Raw genomic sequence first — 24,678 nt, 5'->3', positions numbered from 1 at the left:
ATTTAAACCAAAGGGAGCATTTTTACATATGTAAAAGCCAACATTGAAAGAGGTTCATTGGCTTCTCCAAGTACACACTTGGGCAGTCAAGGATGAAGGAAGCAAACTTTTGCCTTTTTAATTTTAAAGTCCAAACAATTTCATTCTGCCTTCTGATTTATCTGCAGATAGATAGATAGATAGACAGACAGACAGATAGATAGATAATAGGTAGATAGATAGATAAACAGACACTTTAGTGGAGTTCTTCCTGACTTTTTATCTTTTTCTTTTTGCTAGTTTATTAAGAAAAAAATAAATATATACAGAAATAGAGAAAATATTAGTCTCAAGTACCCATTACCCTGCAATAAAAGTCTTGGTTTGTATAATCTCTCATACCCACCCCTCATCCAAGGTTATTTGAAGCAAATTCCAGATATAATATCATTTCATCCATAAATAGTTTAGCATAGACTCTAAAACAGCTCTCTTTTGAAAAATCAACAGAACATATGGTTTCATATAACTTAATGAGATAAGGAAACAATACATTTAAATCACAGTGCATAAATTCATATTTTTATTATATCAATAATTAAGGGATTGCCTTCAGTGGTATAAAGCTGAAACTCGTTGCATTTAAGTGATAGTTTTTCAAGTACAGTGATTTTTCCATACCAGTACAAGTTCATATGATTTTTTTTTCATAAAAGGAATTCCTAGTCATCACATTTTCCCCAAATCAGAAACTTTTGAGTGAATTATTCCCACTCCATTATGAGTACTAGACTCTGGAAATTGTGAGATTTCCCACTTGAGGCTTCCCTCGTCATTGATTATGATGATAATCAACTGAATTATTCTTTTTCTCTTGATAACTACAGAGCTCTTGATTCCAGTGGCTAATAAAGGCTCTGGTATTGGAAGCAAAACTGTTAAAAGGATCGAGAACAGCAACCCAAAGCTCACACTCAAAGCTCAAACAGTGTTTCAGAAAAACATACTAGTTGCCTTGAAAGAGACACTCTGCTTTGTAGCAAACATTAACTACGTATTAGTTAGGTAACAAATATTTGCATATTAAATAATATTATGTCTAAGATGTGCTTCAAAATAATCTTGGGGGAGAACAGTGGATGGAAATACAAACTGAATTGACTATAAGTTGATAAATGCTCAAGTTGAGTGACAGAGATTTATTAAATTGTTCTATTTTAGTGTATGTTTGAAATTGCTCAAAATAAAAACTCTTTATAAAAATGATAAGAAATACGTGAAAATGACAAAACAACGTCCTCAAACACACTTTTTGCAACCCCTCCTGCCTGAATCAACTCACCCAAACAGCTAGCAAGTACAAATCAAACTGCTCTGGGTTGTGCCACTTTCCAATTGACCCAAAGAACAGCAACAAAGAAAAAAACAAAGCAGGAATCTGAATAATATATAAACTGACCAGTTATTTCTAATTCTTTGATTGGTTATCAGTTAGTCCTACTTAGAGCTTCTAAAGTACTTAAATGCAGCCTTTTTCAGAAAACATGAATTATTCCTCGGTTTCATAGGGTGACTATTAAATGTTATAAAGTGGATATAAAATTTCCTTGGAAAATACTGCCAGAGAATCATGTCAGTCTTAGGGAAAGGGAAAACATATGGCTTAATATTTCAGAACAAACAGAAAATTCATGAAAAATTAGCCATATGCTGACACCTTTATAGTAAATATTTTCAAAAAGGAATAAAAATGAACAAAAGAACCATAATAAAAATAAGAAAAAGATTTATTTGTTAGTGACATGGGAATCTGTACTTAGATCAAACAAATAATAGTAAAGAGAGAAATCCTGTGTAATTCTGCAAAATGGAAACATCGTGGTAAGCAGAAGTGTCCCCTTTTGAGATATTTGCCTGGAGTTGTCAGAACTTGGTCTCTGCTTGGTCTGACCCACATCAACCATTAAAATGGACACCCTGGTTGCTGAAAAGCTCTGACCAGTCCTAGAGCCCAGCATTCACAAAGCTTAAGCCCATCAAGGGAGCCCAGGCTAGCTGACTACAGATGGGCACTTGGACAAAACTTCCCCCAAAAGACAAAGGCCTGGCAAGGATTCAGGCAGCGAGCTCACAACACCACCTCCACCATCCTGAGAAAGGTCTTTTGATAATTCCATATTACCTTAGGTTCCAGAGCAAGGGAGAGAAGAGAATAGGGAGAAGTAAAAGGGAGAAAGAGAGCAAAAGAGGGCATGAAGGAAAGAGATGGAAAAATCCGTGATACGATATTTTCTGATCGTCTAAATCAGCAAGTGACATCTTATATCTTCTGAAGAAAATCAGAAAGTTAAACATTCTGCAATCAAGTTTTGTTTATGCCTCTCTTATAACAAATACCCTATTTTTTACTTTATATTTTGACTAACTGTATATGTCTCTCGTACTATATTCCTGGATGGAAGAAAGCAAATGAAATTTATTTTTGAAATGCCATAGTCTCCATAACAGTAGCTATACTTCTCTTTAATGTTTGTCGGGTTAATTAATTAATCAATCAATTGGTCTAGTCAAGTGCAGTTAGCTGATAGGTAAGCAACAAGCAACAGCTGCAGAACCTGTGGATTGAATAATATACTCAATATATTTAGCTCTTCACACTGAACTATCGAGGAGAGTGTGCAGGGGCATTGTGTTTTTTTCCTCTTATTCGTGTTACTTTGCATAGTGAGATTTGTATAGCCTTCAGTTCATTAATACATATAGCAAGCATATTTTACATCTATTTGCATATGACCAGAACTTAGTTTACATTTCCCAAATTCACACCCTGAAACAATCGAATTTAATAGTGTTTCCATCTCCTAAGCACCTTCTGCCCCTGGTTTTTGAAAATATTCTTTGTAGTTCATGTAAACAAAACACTGGAAATGTATTTTATTTCCTTTTCAAATTAAGAAAGAGAAAAAGATAGGTTCCCTGTATCCTTCCTTGTTTTATGGAATGCATATTTCTGAAACAGGACTCTCAGAAAAGAAAACCTTAACAATGAGGTTTTATAATTAGTTGTTAGTTTATTTCATTTATATCCAAATCAGTTAAGAAGCTTTCTCTGATTTAATTTTTTGTCACAGATAGAATTCTACCTTTAAAAGTTTTTTTTTAAATACATAAGCAAGATTAAGTGAAATCACTGCCTTGAGGACTATATAAAAATTTAGTGAGCATCTTGTCTAGGGCATTGATTTCACAAGTGAAAAAGCTAAAGTAAGAGCCAAGAATATTAACTGACTTTACGAGGTCAGCAAATGAAATCATGATTGAAGCAGCACAAAAATCACATAACCTCCATAGATACTGTCTAAATTGTACAAATCACTCATTTGAAGATGTACACATACACACATAATGACCTTGAAATGTGGCCCTTCGATTCAATTATTGCCTTACATCTGTAAATATTTATTGATTCAGGAGCTATAATAATATTAGCTGACTTTTTAAAAATCTAATGAATATCCTAGGGTTTTTCCCAGCCAGGGTGTTGTATACATAGTCTGGAATATATCTTAGGCCTATAAATTTCAGCCTGTTGTACCAAAAATAGCAGAGCTCTCTGGAAAGATTTATAGTATATAAAAGTAGTAGTACGTAAGATGAAAATAGCACCAAAGTTGTTAAATACCAATTAACTGTTGTCCTCAACTCTAAATCCTTTTTATTCCAGCTCACACACATTTTTGGAATTTTAAATACAAGTCTAGATATAACAAACCATAAAAGTAGGTAATAATCTTTAAAGAAAAAAACTGTTAGACCTTGGACCTCTGTTTGTTTTTATTTCCCCAAGTGAGGTTTCTTTTCATTTTTCTTTTTGTGTGCAGGCATCTCTTTTCTAATATGTTTAACACATAATTCTTGGAAATTTTTATTGATCCACGCTTGTGGAATTTCGTACACTTACTACTGTGAGTGTTCAAACTTTTTTAAATTCTCCTTTGTGAAGATTTTACTACTGCAAATTTATTTATAAGTTGTATAAGAAGGAGCTCCATTTTCACTCATATTTTACAAAATAATTATTGCACACTTCTGAGGAATCTGTTTATATCTGTTAAATGTTTACCATATAATTATTGGTTAAAAATAAAATACTAATTTGTGAATAAAAGATCACCATCACAGTTCTGAACCAAAAGCTGCCTGCAAGCTCTAAAACTTCCAAAAGAAAACTTAAAGTTCAGTCAGTTGTTTTTCTGTCTGTGAAACACTAAGCAAATTACCTGCCTTCAAAGTACTTGTCGGGATATTTCTACCTCCTATAGGTAGAACTACAGAGACTTTTCATTCTGGCCCTGTGGATACTGGCAAATACATTTTATATTCATATGTATGAAGAATATTCTATATTTTTGACAGACGCTACTTACTAGTTTTATGCGGTGATACATGTGAGCTTTATTTTTATGTGCAGAAGCTTTCAAACATCTAATTCAACAGGAGAATTTCAAAAAAGTTATTTATGACAAATAAGATATATTCAAGAAATTTAAATTTATGGATTATTGGTCCCCCTTATATAAATATTGTCTTAAATCGAATGAATTTTTAATTTAATTCTAATATCACTCTGTTCTTTTTCCAGAAAATCACCTCACATCACCTGTGGAATTCCGTCATATATGGCATGAGGTGGTTTTTTTTTTTTTTTTTTTTTTTTTTTTTCCTTTTGTGGAGAAGAGCCCAAGAGAGAATTCGCACCACAATGACCCTGCTGTGCCCTATGTTTATTCGGCAGTAATCCTCAGGGGAAAGATTTTGAAAATGTATTAGAGCTAGAACCAAGAATTGGTGTTATTTTGAAGAATTTAGTACTGCTTAAAATTCTATTTTAAATCAGATATTATACGTGTAACTCCTTTAAAAACAAAAGAGAAAAAAAAAAAAGAAAAGCTGCGTTTGATGTTACAAATGAAAGGTTTTGTTCCTGATACCAGAGTGCACTATTCATTTATCTTGGCCCTATCGGTGTCGGTGGAGGTTTTTTCCCCTCCTTTTTGCTCAACAACAACAATAATAGTATCAGATCTTGGACTCAGAATCTGACCAAATGGAAAGGATGGTGTGAACGTCCTAGACTCAGCTTTATGAGGCAATGCCCATACGCACACCCACCCCTTTGGTTGATAGGAGATGACTAAGCTCCTCAAGCTCGAATCTACAGGGAAGTTGTAGCCATGCAGTTCCCACAAGAACAAATATTGGCGCTTCCACCAAGAATCCCCCAAACCGGTTACAAAGTGAGGAGCTCAAATCTACAAAAGGGTGGACCCAGGGAGCAGATGAGAACGCAGGAGGGTGCGAAGGCAGTAACTAGGCTTTGAGAAACCCAAACATTTACTGTCTGTATATATATACAGAGACATAGAATAGAGAGAGACCTAGACATACAGAGAGAGAGACATATATATAGAGAGAGACAATAGTAAGACTTTATGGGTACACGTCGCCCCTGCCTGAATACTAATAGCCTAAGCTTTCTTTGCAACATTTACCGTCTAATAATTAATGATGCCCGCACCGGGCGCCTGGTGGCCAGGGCTGGGGTTCGGGCGACCGGGAGCCCCTGACGTCAGCAGCAGCACGGCCTGCGTCAGGTCCCCGGGGTGGCCCCGATGGAGGCCAAGGGGGCTTTGGGGTGGGAGCCCGGGGCAGCGCTCGCTGCAACCCCAGAGGAGCGAAAGGGGCTTCCCTCCAGCCAGCCAGAAAGTCCCGTCGCAGCAGAACCTCCGCGATCGGTGGCTCCGGGGCGTTGCGGGTACCCCCGACCCGCGAGCGCTCCTGCAGGCCCGCACCCCTGCGCAGGCGTCCCGGGCTAGACGAGGGCAGAGAAGGGGGCCAAAGAGACCAAGAGCAAGTCTGCAAGCAGCGATCGCTACCCCCCCCCCCTTACACTCTTGCAAGAGTCAACGTTACTCTGTTTCCACCGACTCCCCAAAGTGGACCTTAAACAATGAAACAGACGCGGCGCTTCTACCTCCGCTTGACACAACTTGCAAGGTGGTGACCCCGGGGCGCTTCCCGCCCGGGCCCCGGGAGCTGTGGCCGCAGCCCGGGCCAGGAGGGTGCTGGGACCCGCCGCTGGGGCAAAGTGAAATCGACCTCGCTGCTAACTGGCCACAATGTTTCCTTTCTCCTTTCTCTCGCAGCCTTTCCCTTCCCTCCCCATTCTCTTAACTCTTAGACCTCCTTTTGCAACCCTCCCAAGCCTGAGGGGTTCTCAAGTATTCGGAAAGGTGTGATTTTTCCTAAGAGGCCAGGACGTCTACCGTCTCGAAAAGGGTTCGCTCGGCGCAGTGGTCCTGGTCCTGAGAGTCGGAAACCCAGAGTTTGGCGAGCCATCGGCCTGTGCGTGGGACGCATCTACAGAACTCTTTCTGGAGCAAATCCTGGGGCTCTCCTAGGCCCTGTCTGGATTTCTCCTACGTAGTCTCTCCTGGAGAATGACTTCTCTCCACCGCCCCCCCCCCCCCGGCCCCCAGATTTCTTATTTTTAAACTATCATTTTTTTTTCTTTTTTAATGAGAGTCAGTGCCCTTCTCGTTTAATTTTCCCATCTTTTTTCCATCTACACTCAGAGGACACAGGGGAATGCAGATAGAGCCTCCCCGAGCAAAGAGAGGAGGCCAAAAACGGTTTCGTGTACGTTTCCGCCTGAAATAAATTCGGGTCCCGGGAACCGCCCCCGCGCAGACCCAGCAAAACCCGGCGGCGGAAGCCAGCGCCCAGGTGCAGACAACTGCCTTTGCCCCTGCGATGCTCGCCGCAGGACAGCAGCGTGAGGAAGTCGGCCGGGAGAGGGTCTGGAGGCAGGGAGCAAGAACACCATTTCGCTTCGTCCTCCCCCTTGCACGCTCAGAGTGGCTGGGAACTTCCACAAGGGCGAATTTCCCCCCTCCTCCCCTTTTAGCGGGCTCTGCTCTTGGGGGAAAGAAAAGCAAAGGATTATCTGGCCCTGTCCCCCCCCCCCCTTTTTTAACTTAGAGCTTCAAAGTCAACTTCCATAAAATGACACCTTTCCTGAGTCAGTTAATAAATACCGCGGGAACCACCGCACCCTCCAAGTGGCCGCAGCCAAGTCCCCTAATCCAGCCCCATCCGTGCGGCCCGGGGAGCTGCGGGTTCGGCCGCGGGCGCTCCAGGCCAGCGTCCTGGTGGCCAGCCTGCTCTCCCTTTCTGGGCTCCAAAGTCTGGAGACAGATTGAACCAAATCAAATGGAGGGACGCACCAACTTTGAAACGGTTTTAAAATCTGTGACTCTTTCCTCCTTGAGTGCCCCGCAGCCTGGCGGATATAAGTTGTCATCCTCTAGTGTCTCCATCGGGTAAACCGGTAACTTAAAAAAATCTATGAATCTCAAAGAGGAGTCCTTGCCATCACTGTGCCACTGCCTTCACTGGCTCGCCTGGTGTCAGGATTTAGCACAACAGAATTCATTAAAACGAATGATTAGCCCTATTTATAAGCATTTCCTCAAAGTGGCGACTTGGAAGATTTCAGGAATTATTCAAGGAAGGCTTTGGGGGTTTATGCTGTTCGGGTTTTTTTTTTTTTTTTTTTTTTCTAAGGAGCTAGGAATGTGTCTTTTTCTGGGTGTCCTTCACTGCCCTTTTCAGGCAGCGATTGGCCCTTCTGACATTTGGTTAAGCCTCGGGACTTAAAAAGATCATTTCCTCGTACACTAATTTGAGCAAAATCTGGATTCAGAGTGTGGGTTTACACGCCCAGCTCGAATGTCTAATGTATCAAATCCTCGTTAACGAACGGCCCGCTCCGTGGCCGTGTCAGCCAAAGGTCAGCCCCGTGCAACAGGGCAGCGCGGTTCAAAAGCACTCTTCCAGAGCCCTGCCTACCCCTCCCCCCAAAAAATCCATCTTTCACATTTCAATAAGCGAGCACACGGAGTTCCAACAAGCAATAGCAAGGCTGTCGGGCTTTCTTTTCCTCCTTTCTTCACGGTAGTGACATGCAAACGACAGTGTCCTAAGGCAACTACTGAAAAATTAAGTTTATTTATTTATTATTATTATTGGGGGGGGCGGAGCGGGGGAGGGGTAAGGGAGCCGGGTTAGTGGACAAGGTAATTGTCGAAACGTCCTCCAGAGGCACGTATATTTGAGAAGCGTGACTTAGAAATCTTCACTCAAAATAGCACCAACCTCGGCGGAGACTTCACAGCCTTCAAATGGAAACCATGAGTAAACTTTGTTGCAGACCTTAAGGGATTAGAAACTGCTTTGGGGGAAAGGGACGGCTCTCCTCCCCGGCTACTATCCCAACACACGCACGCACACACATGCACACACGCACATGCACACACGCACATGCACACGCACACACTTTAGAGACCAGCGGAAAGCTCCCGCTGCAGTGGTAGCTCTTGGAGTCCACGGGGACAAAGAGGATCCAGGAGGGCCAGGCTGGACCCTTGTCGCTCCCGCCTCGCTGGGGAGCCCCGCGACCTTCCTGACTACCTTGGGGTCCCCGGCGGCGGTCACGCACAGCAGCCGCAGCGGCCCGAGGGGCGCGGCTGCTCCGAGTCAGTCCAAGTTCTCGGCGCGCGCCTCGGGCCACGCGCGTGCACGAAGCCGCGAGCCGGGTCAGCTCGGGAGGCGGCGGGCGGGGTGGAGGGAGAACGCGACTTACCCAGGCTGGGCTCTAGATTGCGGGCAGGGTTGGCAGCAGGCGCAAGCCGGGCAGATTAGTCCGTCCTGCCGGAGACGGGCTATGGGGGCAGGGGCGAGGCGCGGGGAGGGGCAGGGGAGCGCCTGTCTGGCTTGGGGTCCATCTTGGCCCCGGCCCGCTCCCCCGCCGTCGCCTCCGCAGACTAAACTCGGACTGACCCGGGGGAGGCCGCGGAGCCCGCCTCGCCTCCACCAGGCCGGAGCCTGCGGGCCTCCGGGGCTCTGGCGCCGACCCGGGGGCGCGGTGGGGGTGGGGGTGGGGTGGGGGTGGGGGAGGCGCCCCCACTCCCCGGCCGGGCACAGAGCAACCACGTCCCAGCACGGACGCTGGCGGCCAAGCCGAGCAGCCGGGCGAGTCCGTCGCGCCGCCGGCCGCTGGCTCGCAGACCCCGGCCCGCTCCCGCCCCCGCCCCTCCCTTCCGCCAAGCCCCTCGCCAAATGAAAAGGGTTCTTTGGGCCCTGGCCTTTTGGGGAGGAACGCAGGAACCCACGCTGGGGTTGAGCTTTCTGCTCAGAGCGAGGCCCCACACAGGTCTTCATCCTAAGCTTGGAGCCCGTGGACGCTAGGTCGCCCCCCCCCCACCCCAACACGCGACACATTCGAACACAAAAGGACCCAAATCGCCAAGGGGTTCTTGTGCGCTGGCTCTTATGGCGAGGGTGGTGGTGGGGGGCGGGGGTCGATCAAGGGATTCTGCGCTCTGGACCAGACGCTGGGCTCTCTGGCCTCTCGGACGGCAGACAAGAGAACCCTCCAGCTCCAGCTCCAGCTCGTTAGGCCAAGCCCCGGAGTGTGGGGGTGAGGGGCTGCTGCCAGGCTGCTGTGGGTCCAGGTCCCTGCGGCTCCTCTCCAGCTCCGAGACCTAGAGCCTGGGAAAGACGGAAGGCCTTGTCCCGGCGGGAACCTTTCCAGAACCACTGGGCCGCACCCTTACGCTGAAGGCTTGCAGAGTGGTGGTGTCAGATGAGATGATGCTGTGACCCCCGGTCAGACCTGGGAGGGTGTCGCTGACCCTGGGTTCCGCTGCACTGACACTAGGCCTCTCCCGTGGGCAGTGGGGGGAACCAGAGGGATGGGTGTCATTCAGTTAGAAGTAAAATCCAGAGGGGGATTGGAACCTGCGGGGAGGGGGGGGGCATTATCTGATGACACAGGACCTAGGATTTTGACTAAAACCCCCAAAGACAGAACTCTATATAGAGGCCGGTCTGAAAAGAGAATGATCCGGGGACCCTCCATCACTCCTCCCCTTTGTTTACAAGTTGGTCACTCCACCAGACAGGTTATGCGCTCGCCCTGGAACTGTCAATACATGGGCCACAAAATATCACGCCACGTGAAGGACCCCCAAGAATGTCACCAGCGCCTGGACTCCTGATCTCTGTCACCAAATCCTGCACTTTCGCGGTCGGCCAGGGCAGTTACTCGGCCGACCCGGTTTGAGTTTAACAGAAGTTCAGCAGCCCCTAGGCATGCGAGCTGACAAGGGTTACTTGGGAAGAGTCCATGATAACCTTAGAGCAAGCTGGTGCTGGCCCCCAAATGGGGAAGTAGTGGCTAGGGACACGGTGGGGGGGGGGGGCGGGGGGAGGAACCAGGAGAGCCGAAAGGAAAAAGGAGGGCGAGACAGACAGACGGGGGGACATTCAGGCCTATATCTGGTCAGAGAGAGTGGGCGCCAGGAAAACCTCCGCTGCCCGCTTCTCTCCGCCCCTCATCTCAGACCTGGGCTCTGCCTAGGGGCCAGGTGCGCGGAGGGTACTCTTCCCCTAGGCTCTAAGGGCCGTGATGGTACAGGGTGCCAGCTGGCGGCCTGGGAGGGGCCAGGCCAGGGGGCTTCGCATGGGCCTGGCCCGGGGCTGGGGCTAGCGCACGTCGCAGGCCGCGACCCTCGGGGGAAGGGAGGCTCTGCTCGCCGGCTCCGCTCGCGGTTCCGAGGCTGCGAGCACGGGCTGGAGCCTGTGCTGCCTGCCTGGCTTTGTGAACTCACTTAAACCGGCGCGGTTTGAAAACAAACACGTGCAGCGTCCTCGCCGCACTATTTTGGCAGCCCGGCCAGCGGCTTTCACAGGCCCGAGCCTCTGAGAGGTTCCCCAGCAGCCCGCGTGGGCAAAGGCGCCTCCTGCATATTCATCAGCACGTGGAACCGCGGGCCGCGGGCCGCGCATGCGCACTGCCCGCCCCGCCGCAGCCCGGGCCCGCGGCAGCGGCTTGCAGAGCGCCGTGCGGGGCTGCGGGGTGGCGCCCCGGGCCCCTGGGACGCTGAGCGCCCGGCCTTCGGTGGGGGTGCTTTGGGGAAGTCTTCCTGTTTCGCCACCACCCCCCCCCCGTCCCGCCACACACGTCCACCCCAAAAGCCCGTGTTTATATATTTTCAGGCAATTCTCCAGGACAAAAATCTCCCTTGATGCATAGACTCCCCCAACCCTATCCTTCCTCCTCTTGGCTTTACCCTCCTCCACAACTCCGTTTTCTTTGCGGGGACACTAGGATTTGCCCGGATAGACAGAAATGTTTTAAAAAGGAATGAGGATGTGAGCTGCTCTCGCCCTCTTTGCGTCCGTATGTTTTCTGTAGCTTAATGGGAATTGTCACACAAAGGATAGATCTGCTAAGGTATCTGGCCTTCAAACGCCTGGCGGGTGTGTTCTGTTTCCTAAAGATACGATTCCCATATGTGTATATCCACGTTGATAGTTGATTCTTGTGTATGCTATAGGTGAACAGATCACTAAGTTTCACAACCGAATTTCCCTGCATATACTAGAGATGCCCCGCAACCCTCAGAGGCAAACAAAATACTGTGGACAGTTGACAGTCTTTATGTCTCTAGCATCTTCATGGCCAAATACTGTCATTTCCATACTAGATGGTTAAATCCTATTTTTTTTTTTTATTCTTGAAAAACCCACCTCCAGTATAGCATCAATTGGAAACTTCATACTGTTCCTGCTCCTTGCTTTAAGGTGGAAATCAAGGTTAGGAACTAATGCCAGAATTCAACTTGCATGGTAAAAATAGTCTCTGGTTTGGCTTGATCTTGTTTCCTCTTGCTCAAGGAGAGCCTCTGGAGCAACCAGTCTTGTGTAGATCAATGGAGAATATTGCCCATTCTCTGTGTATTTTACACCATTGTATTTGCAATAAACTTTGAAGAGAAGACTCAAATGACAGAAAAGACATATCATAGGAGATTACTAACACTTCTCTTATTTCTTGCCCCAAACTAGTGATTGCCACTCAAAAAAAAAAAAAATAGATTGCTGTATAGTTACCCTTATAAAGTACTACTTTCTTTATCTAACCAATTTGAATGGGCACATATTACTGATGGTGAATGAGATGGTAAAAAGCTGAGAGAGAGTACCATGGGTAATGTGAGCCTTTAGTGGTTAACTGGCATGGGTGGTATACACCTTTTCATTACCACTCTATTTTCAAGAATTCTAAAACCAGAGTGATATCAACTGTGACCATTTTTATGAAAACAACACTTTTCTAATAGGAACACACGGTTCTAAGAACTACACTTGATGCTAGGAGGAGACGAGAACTTTGTACCTAGAGAGGAGAAAATAAATTTGTAATTAGTATTTCACGTCAAAAAAAAAAAGAAATCTGAATTGAGACTGTCTGAAATCTGATGGTTTCATATCTAGTGCACAAGTAATCAAAAGCATAAGCTCAGTGTCCTTCTTTGGAGTTTGCCAGACCATGCACTGTTACTCCCCAAACCATCTTAAACTGATGCTGCTCTTTAAGGACAAGGGCCTTCTCAAAGCTGCTTCCTGGAAAGAAGTATGTTTAGGTACTAACCATACCAGCACTGATTCAAAGGGGTCCAACACTACTTACTATATCTTGGCCTCAAAAAGGGGATGTCTGGAAGGTTTCAGAACTATGGAGTGTAGTTCTGTGGCCAGCCCTTTAAAAGTTCTGAGAAAACTTCACAATCAACAAATAAAAACATCTAAATGCCAGGCCCATCACCAAAGAAGGTTAGTGCTATTTTCATTGTCAGCTAAAGCAAAAAAAAAAAAAAAAAAAAAAAATGATAAGCATATGGGCCAATTGAAAGGTTACATCTTTCTTTTGGAGGTGGTTTGCTTCTTAAAGGTTAACTTGAATGCTTGACTTTAAAAAATCAAAATCATCAGCTGCAAATGCTTAAAGCAGTTGGGGGTAGCTTTTGAAGAAGAAAACAAAGGATCTGAAATGTTTGAAAATTACTTAACCCCCATATAAATGGTGCTTGTATATTTATATGCTTACTCTGTAAATGTACACACACACATACCACAACTCATTTCTCTTCATTTCTCAAATATGATTGCTTGTACTTAGGCATTTTTTGTTGACACAATATAACTTTTTAATAACTTCTCAGCTGTTTTAATCATTTCATAGTATCCAGAATACAATGCAGTGGAAATATGAATCAGGATGGCTTTCTGCCTAAACCAAAATCCACAGCTACACACAGAAACCAGCCATTTGCAGCATCTTCAGCTCCTGCTAAATAGAGTCTAACAATATATCTCGCTGTTCACATTCATGTATTTCAAAACCTAATAGCCCATGAAGAAAAGTATGAAGAATACATCTCAAGAAGCAGACATTAAAGGTACCAGCAAAATAATAGACTACATTTAAGTTTGAAGCATTATTTTAAGCGACCTACATCATTAATGACTTTTTCTTTGTGGTGGGTGTTGGAGAAGAGAATGCATAAGGGCCATTGGCATAAATACTGGCTTCTACTGTAAAAGTTCCTTTCCTATGAGTGAGATTATTCACAGACACACACAGTATTCCTCAAAATTTTTAAAAAATTATTTGGCCTTCAAAGCCAAAAAAAAAAATAATGTCTTAAATGTGAAATAGTTTTGAAGTAAATATTTACTCCTAAAATTTATATTTAAAATATCCTACTTAAATCATGTATCATAGTATACTTAACTATTATACAATGACATTAAAGTGAAAAAAAAATCACCAGAAACCTAACAAATAATAACACATTTATATTTCCAAATTTGAAGTAAACTGCTTTTAAGAATGGTCCAAAAAATGCACTGATTTACTATCTTCTTAAATGTACTTACAAAGTTAAAAAGCAGTGTTGTGATTATTATGATTATTATTGTTATCATAAATACTCATATCAGGATCCCAGATATTCTGATGTCTATGGGAAAGGGAAGGATTATTAATTGAGGTGTTTATCTTTCTTTCCCAGAGAGATGGAACTATCTTTATTCCTCTATTTTTTAAAAAAAATATTGGACCTAATGTCTAGTGCCAATTCAAATACGACACTGTTAATCAATCTGAAACCTCCTAAGCCAACTGGGGCCAGCCTTTGGTCTCACAAATTTTAGGAGCTAGCAGAATTTCTTGTTTAGGTTTTCAACTTCCTTAAATCTTGCCAAACCTTGCAAGGTGGCGCTCTTTTCATGAAAGGTTGATATTTACTCTTGTAATCACAATAGTATTTTTTAAAAAGTTAAACACCACCATCTCCAGTTTTTCATGTGCTACATAAAGTGCAGACAACCCCCTCCTTCACCAATAAAACTTTGTTGGCCAAAAGTGACAAATACAAATGGCAAGATATAAAAAGACATGTCAACAAAGGTTTTTTAAAGAGAATTTAACATTGTGATTTTGTAATTGGTCAATGTTATATTCTGAAAAATTAATGTCTCTTTGAAATGGATGTGAGTATCTTAAGGGGGGGGGGTCTCATACTTTTGCAAGGTTTCCCCTCTTACTTTCCTTCTCAAAGTCAAAATGGCCTATGATTTCCTGAACCCACACAGTATATTGAAAAAGCAAGTCCAGGTTCGTCCATGTCCACAGTGAGGTCAGTTTCTGCCTCCTGCTCTGACACTTGCACACCCTTGCAGCTACAGCCAAGGCCCTGATTTGTGATCTCCCCTACGTTGTCTGCTTAATGGGGCGATCATGCAAGCTACAACCAGAGACAAAGAAGCTCGCGTTCCTACCAGCGCAGCTAACTTCGAAGGAGCAGCATAGCTTGCAAATCTATCAAACTAAACTGCAAGAAAGACAATCTGATTTAGAGAAAAGGCGTTCTGCTACAGTCATTAAGCACAAGTAATTTAGATTTTTTATATTGTCTCCTCATTTACAAATTTACTGTATCAACGCCAGCCAATGGAACGAATTTCTTAAGTAAATGAGAAATAAATAAAAGAGATAGAAAGATAATCAAATTACATAAAATAATTCTCTTCCCTAGATGAATTTTTGAAAGAACTAATAACAGTGGCAAAATTATAGGAATAATAACATATCATAGGAAGTAATTAATTTAAATTAGCATCACGTTTGAAGAAATATAAGTAAAACGCTTTATGGACGTTTACTTTTGTACAAAGAAGGAAGGTCTGTAAAAGCATGCATCAACATCCTGAAATTAGTTATGGCCATAAATGGTTTAATTGAAGACAGCAATTTAAAATATGATATTGTAAATCTGCAACTCAGTTTCAGCCGGGGGAATTTAATTTGGGGGGCAGAGGAACCCTGTGCTTCAAGTTCATTTGCAACACTGCAGAGTGAGCCCCTGAGCTTCTGACAATTCACCTACATTAATATTGATGTCGCCTGTGCAATCTATTTCTGTTATTTTTATGGTTGTTATTCTACGTCTGCAAAGGTCATTTAAATTATACAGCGGCCGAAAATTTGTTTCATAAATTTTGATATAAATACTAATTACACCCTCTCGGAGAGCCAGCAGGGTAGCGTTCATTTATCACGTTTATACGACCTGCGATGACAGAAAGGGAAGGCGATTGAGAGTGGAAAGCTTTCCTCGAGACCCACTAAAGCTGGCCGAAGAGGCAGCAGGTTGCTGGGGGTGAAGAAGAAATTCCTACCACAATCACTGAGATTTAAGAATCTTTAATAAGGTACGAAAGGTTACCAAACAGTTCTGGAAACTAAAGTGTACATACGAGTTTTTCTAGCCATAAATATTGAATAGCTGTAACATGAATAAACCGGCCCTTTACATGCGGATAAATATGGAAACTAGGAATTATATACATTATGTGGTTGTATCTTTTGCCAAAAGCAACGGACAGTTATAGTTTATATCTTTTTTAATATCACTTTACATAAACAAATGGAACAGTTTGACACGCAGATCCAGGCTCGTACTATACGAATTCTTGACAGGACGTGAAACAACATTTTACTGCACTAAAGTACTTAGACTTTGGGACGAGAAATGTTTGCACTTTATACAAAAAAAAAAAAAAAAAAAGTCACATTAATACCAATAATATTCTGTTAGGTCGACGTGGAGACTGTAATCGTACAAAGTAATTCACATTTTGGTACACATTTACTAGAACATTCTTGCCATTCAGTACAAACAGTTGGCTTTCGGCCGCCCACCCCCCTCCCCCTCCCCCGCCCGCCCGGCCCCTCCCCCCTCCCCCAATGCAAAGACCACAACGCCACGAACCCACCCGCCCGCTCCAACCGAGATATAACTATTTACAGAATCCAACAGTACAGTTTTAAGCTAATAATTCTGTATTTACAAGAATGCAAAGTAAAACAAAAACAAACAAACAAAACGGAAGCCCAGAGAGCCTGTTCGATTCCGACGAGAAACTGGCCCTCGGTCGGGGTTGGCAGCACTCGGTCGGGCGGCCGCCTTCTCCTCGACCACCCTCCCGCCCCTTGGCTACCAGACTTTTGCCAAAAAAAATAAAAATAAAAAAAATAAAAAAGAAAGAAAAAAAAAACAAGAAAGAAAAAGAAATAGAAAAAAAGGAAAGAAAGGAAGAGGAAAAAAAAGGGGGGGGAAATTAAAGGTTTGGGGCTTTCTTTCTCTTACTCGGTCCTGGGTCTATTGGCAGGTTTAAAAAAAAAAAAAATAGGACTGCGGTGTCTGGGCGGGGGGGTAGGGGGGCTGCTTGATTCGCAGGGTTCATTCAGTAATATTTGTGTGTACGTGTGTGTTCAGTCTCTTAAATAGGGTTTTTGTTCGGTGTTTTGTTTCTGATTTTAAACGTACCATTCATTAAAATTGGAAGAGAGCGCGCTGTGGCCGGCTGTGTGGTGGACTGCGGAGGAGGAGGGCGACAGGGAGCTGGTGGTCGGGTTGTCTGTGGAGGGAGACACGATGGTAGGCGGCGTGGACGACTCGTAGCCGGAGCTGGCGGCGGGCGAAGGCTGCGAGCCCTGCGAGGAGGATTCGTGGACCTGCGGGGATAAAGCGGCGTTTTTACCGAGATAGAGACCCCGCGCGGCGGCGGCCTAGGTCGGGGCCAGGCGCGGCGCCGAGGCCCCTTGAACTCCGGGGGGGCCGGGCCCGCGGGACTTGGGCGAGGGGGTCCCCCTCCGCCCTGCAAGGGCGGCGCGCCAGGGGGGACGGCGCCCCCGGGACTCACAAAAGAAAAATCGACCCGGGAAAGGGAGCTGGGGCGGAGGCTGGGTTTGGGGCGGCAGCCCGCGAGGGTGCCCCGGGCCGCCGGCGGCCTCTGCTCGCGCAGCTGCGGTCAAGCAGACGCTCTGCCGACGCCGCCCGCTCCAGTGGCCGCAGCCCCGGCCGAGCCAACCCGCCGGGACCGGCCGCGGCTCCCCACCTGGGGCCCAGTTCGGTCGCGGCCTCTGTCGGGTGCGCACTCCTTTTTTTTTTTTTTTTTTTTTTTACTTTTATTATTAAACGGTAAACTTGGAACACCCTAGTTTGGAACGCCCTCGCCCCCCTCTGCAGCCCCCGCCCCCTCGGCCCAGCAGCACGCAGCACGGTGCAGCCGCTCCCGGCCTGTCTGCCTCCGCCAGCTCCTTGCACCACCCGGGCTGGCACTCGCCGCCCGACCCCGGCCGAAGAGCCGAGCGGGTCCTGGCTCGGGGCGGGCGGCGAGACCGCGGCGATTACCTTCATGTGTTTGCGCAGCGAGCTGGGGTGCGTGTAGGACTTGTCGCACATCTTGCAAAGATAGGGCTTGTCGCTCGTGTGCACGTGCATGTGCTTCTTGCGGTCGCTGCTATTGGCAAAGCGTCGGTCGCAGCCTTCGAACTCGCACTTGAAGGGCTTCTCCCCTGGTGCGAAAGGCAAGAAAGAGAGAAGTCTGATTGCAACAGATCCTGCGGCTGTTTTTAAGTTCTTTAAATCGTGGGGGGTGGGGGAGTGGGGAAATCAAAACAGAATTAAAAAGGCTGCAGCTCAGTTAGTACTTTGCGAGTTCAAGAACCCGGGTCTTCAACAAAGTCTTATACCTGCGGTGGAATTTTAAATATCTGAACTATTTTAACTCGTAATCCAATTGGATCTAAATGATGATGATGATTATTATTATTATTATTATTATTATTATTATTATCAGCGGTGGTAGTTTTTCTAGATCCCAGAGTGGCAGCCTTCCTGGCTGCTGGTTTTTCTGCCCGCGGCTATCACAGACCACTTCGGGCGGCTTCTACCTAGCCCTTGCTTTCTAATTTTCACTTTGCGAGCAGATTCTCCTGCTGTTTTGCTCTTCTCTCCTCCCCCTACCCCCTCCCCGACGCTCCGCACCCCCCTCGTCGCCTCCTCCACCCCACCCCACCCCCTACACACACACACACACACACACACACACTCACATTTTATAAGGTAATCTGGGCCGAGAGCTCGGCGCTGCAAATCCTTCCCTCACCCTGGCATTAAACCCCAAAGTTCCAAACGCGGTTCACAGCAATCACCCAGGCCAACCGGAGCAGGGAAGCAAACAGGACTCCCGGCCTTGCTGGCGCTCGGGGCCCCGGAACGGCCTACCCGACGCAGACCACAGCCTTGAGCTCGCGCGAACTTTTCTCTTAACTGTTCCCGGCCGGCCTCTTTTTCTTTTTAAAGGCCAGTGGAAGGTATCTGGTGTTTCGAAAACTATCTCACTGCATCTAACTGACAAAAAGAGACTTCTCAGCCTTCCATCGACTCTCCTAACTCTTCAAGCTTCCTCAAAAAACCAGTCACTACTCAAATTGGGCTCTTTAAATATGCATAAGCCTCCAAAAGCCTCCTCGGGCGCAACTTACTTGCTTTCAATACTCCCCCGGCCCTCCCCCCCCCCCCCCCCCGGCCCTTTTTCGGTTTTTGTTTCTTTCTCTGCGCCTCCACGCTATCTCCTCCGATTTCCTTAGTGCCTTCATTTGCAAACGTCTTCACTAAGGTGCCTAGCGAGAGAGGTGGGCCAGAAGCAAATGTTTAGATTTGTCTGCAGCTGGAGCGGCTGGCGCCTCCGCCGCCGCCGCCGGGAACCGGCCACTTCTCCTGGCTTCGCGCTCACCGAGGACTCCACAAAGCTACGTTTGTCTCTCTGCTCTCCCAGCCTTTCTTCCTTTCTTTCTTTTTTCTCCAGTCCTCATTAAAATAATCTATATTCCCAGATACGTCTTGGAATGTCCGATCTTCTCTACACCTCTTCATAATTTCAAGCCTCAAACTAAAATACAGCGCACACTTTTCACTGCCTGCCTGCTGGAACCTGACGCCCCAGACCCAACCGCGGCCCGGTTTGTGCGCCCCGGCCCGCTGACTTGTGCATTTCGGGTCCCAGGCCCAGGATGCGGGGGGGGTGGGGGGGGGTGCGGGGTGGGGGAGGAGGGGGGTGCGGGGGTTCGAGAACAGCGGTTTCATACCTGTGTGCGTCCTTTTGTGGATCTTTAAGTTCTCGGAACGCGCGAAGACCTTGCCGCAGCCAGGAAAGGGGCAGGGGAAGGGCTTCTCGCCCGTGTGCACGCGGATGTGGTTGACCAGTTTGTATTTGGCTTTGAAGGGCTTGCCCTCGCGCGGACACTCCTCCCAGAAGCAGATGTGGTTACTCTGCTCGGGTCCGCCGACGTGCTCCACGGTGACGTGCGTGACCAGCTCGTGCATGGTGCTGAAAGTTTTGTTGCACGACTTTTTGGGGTTGGCCAGCTGCTCGGGCTCGATCCACTTGCAGATGAGCTCCTGCTTGATGGGCTGGCGCATGTAGCGGAAGAAGGCGCCGGCGCCGTGATGCGCGGCCATGTTCACGTTCATGGGCCCGTAACCGTGCAGCTGCGGCGCCGCGTAATGCTCCGAGCGCGGGCTGGTCACCTGGCCGTACTGTTCGGGCCGCGGGTACATGTCCCCGGAGAAGCCGAGCCTCATCTGCCCGTTGACCACGTTGGGCGACGCGTGGCCCGCCGCCTGCTCGTGAAGGCCGGGGAAGAGGAGGTGGCCCGCGGCGTCCGTGTGGCCGTGCGGGCCCCCGAAGCCTCCGGCCGAGGCCGCGAACAGGCTGTGCTGAGCGCTGGCGGCCGCCGCCGCGTCGCCGAAGCCCCGGTTGCGGAACAGAAAGTCCCGCGTGGAGTTGAAGGCTGCGCTCGAATAGGAGCCGACGTGGCCCGGGTGGTGGTGGTGGCCCAGGGCCGCGGCAGCCGCGTAGCCGGGCGCCTGCGACGTGAAGGCCGTCTGGCCGGCGGAGGCCAGCTCGTGCGAGCTGGGGTTGAGCTTGAAGGCGCCCATGCCGTCGGCGAACGGGTTGATGCCCAGGCCCACGTCGCGCTCGGCCACGTCGCCCGCCGAGTGGTGGCGGGACGCGCCGAAGGTGGTCACGCCGATCGCGGGGTACTGGGGGCCGGCGTCCAGGAGCATCGTGGCTGCTCGGGGCGAGCCCCGGCCTCCCCCGCCCCCCCCACCCTCGCCCGCCGAGGAGGGAAAATCAGGAGGAGGAGGAGGAGGAGGAGGAGGAGGAGGAGGAACGGGAGGCGGAGGAAGAGGAAGAAGAAGAAGAGGAGGGAGGAGGAGTCGACCCACCTCGCGGAGTCCTAGCCCGCAGGCAGCGGCGCCACGCGCCGGGACGCCCGCCCGAGCGAGCGCGGGGAAGCCGGACGGCCTCGGGCCGCGAGCGAGGCGGGCTCCGGCGCCCGCCAAGCAGACCCCGCCGGCCGGGTGCGCACTTTCTCGCCGCTCAGTCTCTGCCGAGAGGACCTTGCGTCAAGGCTGCCCAGGGAAAGGCGTGGAGCATCTCAGCCCCCCAAAAAAAAACTTCCTCCCGGATTTGTAGCATAGAGGAATGTGAGCGCCGCAGCCGCGACTGCTCGCCCTTTCTCCGCCTCGCGCGCCGCACGCCCCTCCTTCCTTACTTCTCCACCAGCCCCTCGCCCTTTCTTTTCTCTCTCTCTCTCCCTCTCTCTCTCTCCTCTCTCTCTCCTTTCTCTCCAGCTCGCCTTCTCGCTCCTTCACTCTGCTTTTTCCCCCTCTGCTTTTTTGCGGAAAAAAAAAAAAAAAAAAAAAAAAGAAAGAAAGAAGGTGGGGGGGAGGGAAAAAAAGAAAGAAAGAAAAAGCCAAAGAAAAGGCGCAAATCATGCACAATATTGTCTTTTGCGGTTTATCTTCCTGGGGAGAAACTTTCACCTCCTCAGCCGGGCGGTGAGCGCGAGACTGATAGCAGCAATCATTCCTGCAGATAAATGAATTGAAAGGACGACACCGTCCCCCCCTTGATGAATGGGAGCAGGGGGAGGCGTCACGTGCTGCCGACGCGGGCGCCCATTGGTGTGTCCGCGCTCCCCCCGCCCGCGGCCGCCGCGCCAACGGAGGGCGCGCCGAGGCGCCGCGCGCCGCTCATTGGCCCGCCCGCCTCATCAATCCCAGGTATTGTAAAGCGCTTGACAACCCCTTTTGACAAACAGGGCTGCCAGGAGTAGCAACTTTTTTTTTTCCTTTTTTTTTTTTTTTTTTTTTTTTTTTAGCCAAATTTTTTCCCTCTCCTCATGGAAAAAAATGTTTTGCCACGATTCCTTTTCCTTCTCGCAGCCACACACACTCTTTCTTCTCATCCCTCTCTCGCTCCCATTCCCTCTTCCTCGCCCACTCCCTCTCGCTCCCTATTTCCATCTCTACCATCTCTCTCTCCTTTTTTTTTTTTTTTTTTTTTCCCTCCCTCTCTCTCTCTCTCTATCTTGTCCTTCATCAGACCTGCACTTAGCTGAGCCATTTAGCTACTCGGGGCGTTCTCCGAAGAGTAGGAGGTGGGGATGGGGCTGGTAAACACAGGCACTTGCAGAATGTCCCGATTCAGCAACTTTCTTTTCTTTCTTCTCCCCTTTCCCCCCACCCCTTCAAGGGCAGCCAAGGAGGCTTTTGTTATTTGCTCCTTTTGAAGTTTGCTTCTCCCTTGCCTCGTCCCCCTCCTGTTCATAATTTAAGATCTCGGTAGCACACGGGCACTCCGCTATCTATTTACAAGAAATGTGATTTCGCAGGGTAAGCGGTTGCCTCGATTCTCTCACTTTTATCGAATCAATCAGGCTCCCTGCGCCCCCCCTTCCCCTCCCCCTCCCCCGAAAATAAGCACAGGTGGATGTGAGCTCTTAACTTTCCAGGTTGTTAAGGTGGCATTTTTTTTGTGTGTGTGGCAAATTGGAAACATTGTTGCCCCTTTGGGGTTTTTCCCCCCCCCTCTCCTGTGTTCTTCTTCTTTTTTCTTCCTTTTCCCTAGTCTCCCCGGTCTGCCCCCCGCTAACCCCCTCCCTCTGCACCCCTGTTCCCAACCCAGGCCCCTTTCATTCAGGTAAAACTGTAAATTTCCCAACGCGCCATTGTTCTTCAATACTGCCCAAAGCTCTCTAGAAATCCCCGAATACTTTTTTGGTATTTAAATCCCCGATAGATAGGACCAATGTAAATTTTGTGACATTCAAACCTTTTCTGGTTCACAAATCAGTCACCCTTGTCACAGTTATTGAAATTCCGCAACTCGCCACACCAGGACGGTGGAAAAAGCGGGCGCGGTCTTTGTTGCCGACCAGGCTTTTGATCGCCAGAGAAAATTTACTTACCTTCAGATGAGTGAGCAGAAAAAGAAATAACACTCCCTTTGATTTAGTTAGGAAAATGCAGACATTTGGATTCAGTGCAAACATACAACACTCGCTTGTTTTCGCGATGCGGCCCTCGATTAACCTGTCTTTGCCCAGCGCAAAGTCTATTCAACAACTGCGCGTAGTTGCTTTTTGTCCCGTCCACAAAGAGCCATTGACTATATATTAAAATGATTGTTGAAAGGTAGAGGAGTATGGCACTTAAAAGCAGGAAAAAAAAAAATCCCTGTGACTCAATCAATTAAGGCGAGCAACATTTATGCATTTCAAAAAATGCACGCAGATGCGGGGGGTTGGGGGATGAAGGTTGCATTTCTCGCAGCTCTGTTTAAAACCCAACAGCCCGGGCCGAGGGTTTAGCTGAAGCGTCTGCATATTCATTAGGTCTAATTATTTTCTAGTAAGGAAAACACAAAAAGCCAAGAGTCGGAATCCTTCAATTTGCCCTTTGTTTCTAACTTCATTTGGCTTCTTTGCAGCTGAATCAGAGCCCTAAACTCTTCTCAGACAAAGAAACCTCAACTCATCCTTTCACTGGCGGCCCCGTTAGGAAACTCACCAGTGCCCCGGGAAGAGGAAAATGAAAATGAATATTTTTTTGCCCAGTCGCCCGCGCTGACCGCACGGGTGGAGAAAGGCAGGGTCAGCGTCGGCCTCTCCTTGCCTTTTTAATTTTCTGGTCTTTTCATCGACTAGATTCTCGCTTGGTGTTGGCGAGCTGAGTTGCCCTTTCCCTGGGCTCTCCGGGCTCAAAACTCGCCTCCTGTATCTGGGATGGTTTCCCGGTGGCTGAAGGGACCTGGCCAGCATTTGCGCTTATTGTGCTGGGAAATAGAAATTTGAGAAAGAAAAAAAAAATCATATGTTCTGCCTCCAGCAACAAGTCTGAGTGTAGCAGCCCAGCATTCCCCGCCAACTTTGAGTGGAACCGGGATGGGGAACGGAAGGAAAGGTCTAGGATGTGAGGGGTGGTTTCTCAAAACAAAAAATACAAAACAAAAAAAAAACACCCCCCCAAAAAAAAAACTATTGTAGAGTTTGTTCAAAAAGATATATCAGAACTATACAGTCTTTTCTGCTGCCTACAAAGGGGAGTTGAATCTTGCCTCCACTGCAGTTGTAAAAATCTTATTTGCAAGGAGAAGTTTTCTCTAGAGGCTGCAGTGCTCTCACTAGGGAGAACAAATATTGAACCCACCTCGCCTGCCGTTCAAAAAAAAAAAAAAAAAACAAGGGAGGGGACCTGAGGGGGAATGGTAGCTGTTGGGAGGGGGAGAGGGAAAGTAATTCTTCAAAAAAGAAAAGTCAGTCTTCTCTCTCCAGTCCGTGGAAAATCCAAGGGGGACGTTGACAAGAGGGTATTTTTAGGAAACGCTTCCAAATATACAGGGTAAGAGTGAATGTGAGAAAAAAAAAAAAAGTTGTGGGTTGTAGAAGTTATCAAGTGGGATTTGCGGCGCTCTCTGCAGGAAACGCAAGCGGCTCCAGTTCAAAGCCACATGCACCAACGTGACATATAAGCCATTAAAATATCATCCTGACGGCTCATTTCTGCTTCATCATACATTCCCTAACTGCTTCCCGAAAGCTGGAAAAGGAGAAATGAAGGATGACCGCCTCGCTGGAACCACAAAAGAGAGGCTTGGAGGGGTTTGTGGTTCCCCCTCGGCCACCCCAAAGTGATGTGCAGAAATGAGGCGATCCCGGCAACAGGTGGAGCAGGGTAAGTGCCTGAGTCCAGGGGGCAGATAGACGGGGACCTGTGCCGCCAGCTGCTGGGGAGCAAGCGCCCTTAGCGGGGCCACTGGCACCCAAACCCCACTGGGGAAAGAGGCCCAGCTAGACTTTCTCCCCATCCCCTCCCTCATTAGCCCCCCAACCGTAAGTATAGGCCCCACCCCATTGACACTGAGGGGAGGAGGGGGCCCCTCCGCGGAGGGGCAGCGCTGGGGATGAGTCCATCTTTTCTTCCCAGGGAGGGGGGGCAAGGAGGACGCATGGGGCTCCCACTGGCACCCGGACCAAGGGCAGCTTGTTGCCCACCCGCCTTTTCTCCCCTCCTTGTAAACTGCCTGGGT

At 47.8% G+C, this 24,678-nt stretch overlaps 1 protein-coding gene and 1 long non-coding RNA gene across 2 annotated transcripts in view; both read right to left on the bottom strand.

The window, feature by feature from the left end:
• Nucleotides 1-8,898, bottom strand: part of LOC125753413 (uncharacterized) — an 89,624-nt gene extending 80,726 nt beyond the window's left edge. Inside the window, exon 1 of the long non-coding RNA XR_007405171.1 lies at nucleotides 8,684-8,898. This is a non-coding gene — a long non-coding RNA (uncharacterized LOC125753413). The remainder of the gene's footprint in view (nucleotides 1-8,683) is intronic.
• Nucleotides 8,899-16,199: 7,301 nt separating this feature from the next.
• Nucleotides 16,200-21,201, bottom strand: ZIC1 (Zic family member 1). Its single transcript, XM_025449016.3, has 3 exons — nucleotides 19,388-21,201; nucleotides 17,649-17,812; nucleotides 16,200-16,969 (listed from the first exon to the last, which is right to left on the bottom strand). Exons 1-3 carry the CDS (start codon nucleotides 20,367-20,369, stop codon nucleotides 16,772-16,774), a joined length of 1,344 nt encoding a protein of 447 aa, XP_025304801.1. The 5' UTR covers nucleotides 20,370-21,201; the 3' UTR covers nucleotides 16,200-16,771.
• Between the last annotated feature and the right edge of the window lie 3,477 nt (nucleotides 21,202-24,678).

Source organism: Canis lupus, chromosome 23 (assembly GCF_003254725.2).
Source record: "Canis lupus dingo isolate Sandy chromosome 23, ASM325472v2, whole genome shotgun sequence".
In the NCBI taxonomy this organism is placed as follows: domain Eukaryota; kingdom Metazoa; phylum Chordata; class Mammalia; order Carnivora; family Canidae; genus Canis; species Canis lupus.
This window is presented reverse-complemented; position numbering and strand designations above follow the sequence as displayed.

What these genes read in the sequence shown, in the direction of transcription:
- ZIC1 (XM_025449016.3), bottom strand. Translation starts at nt 20,369, where the DNA reads ATGCTCCTGGACGCCGGCCCCCAGTACCCCGCGATCGGCGTGACCACC. An exon ending in CCACAAAAGGACGCACACAG is followed by an intron (nt 17,813 to 19,387) that starts GTATGAAACCGC and finishes CTTTCGCACCAG; the next exon opens with GGGAGAAGCCCTTCAAGTGC. An exon ending in CGCTGCGCAAACACATGAAG is followed by an intron (nt 16,970 to 17,648) that starts GTAATCGCCGCG and finishes TTATCCCCGCAG; the next exon opens with GTCCACGAATCCTCCTCGCA.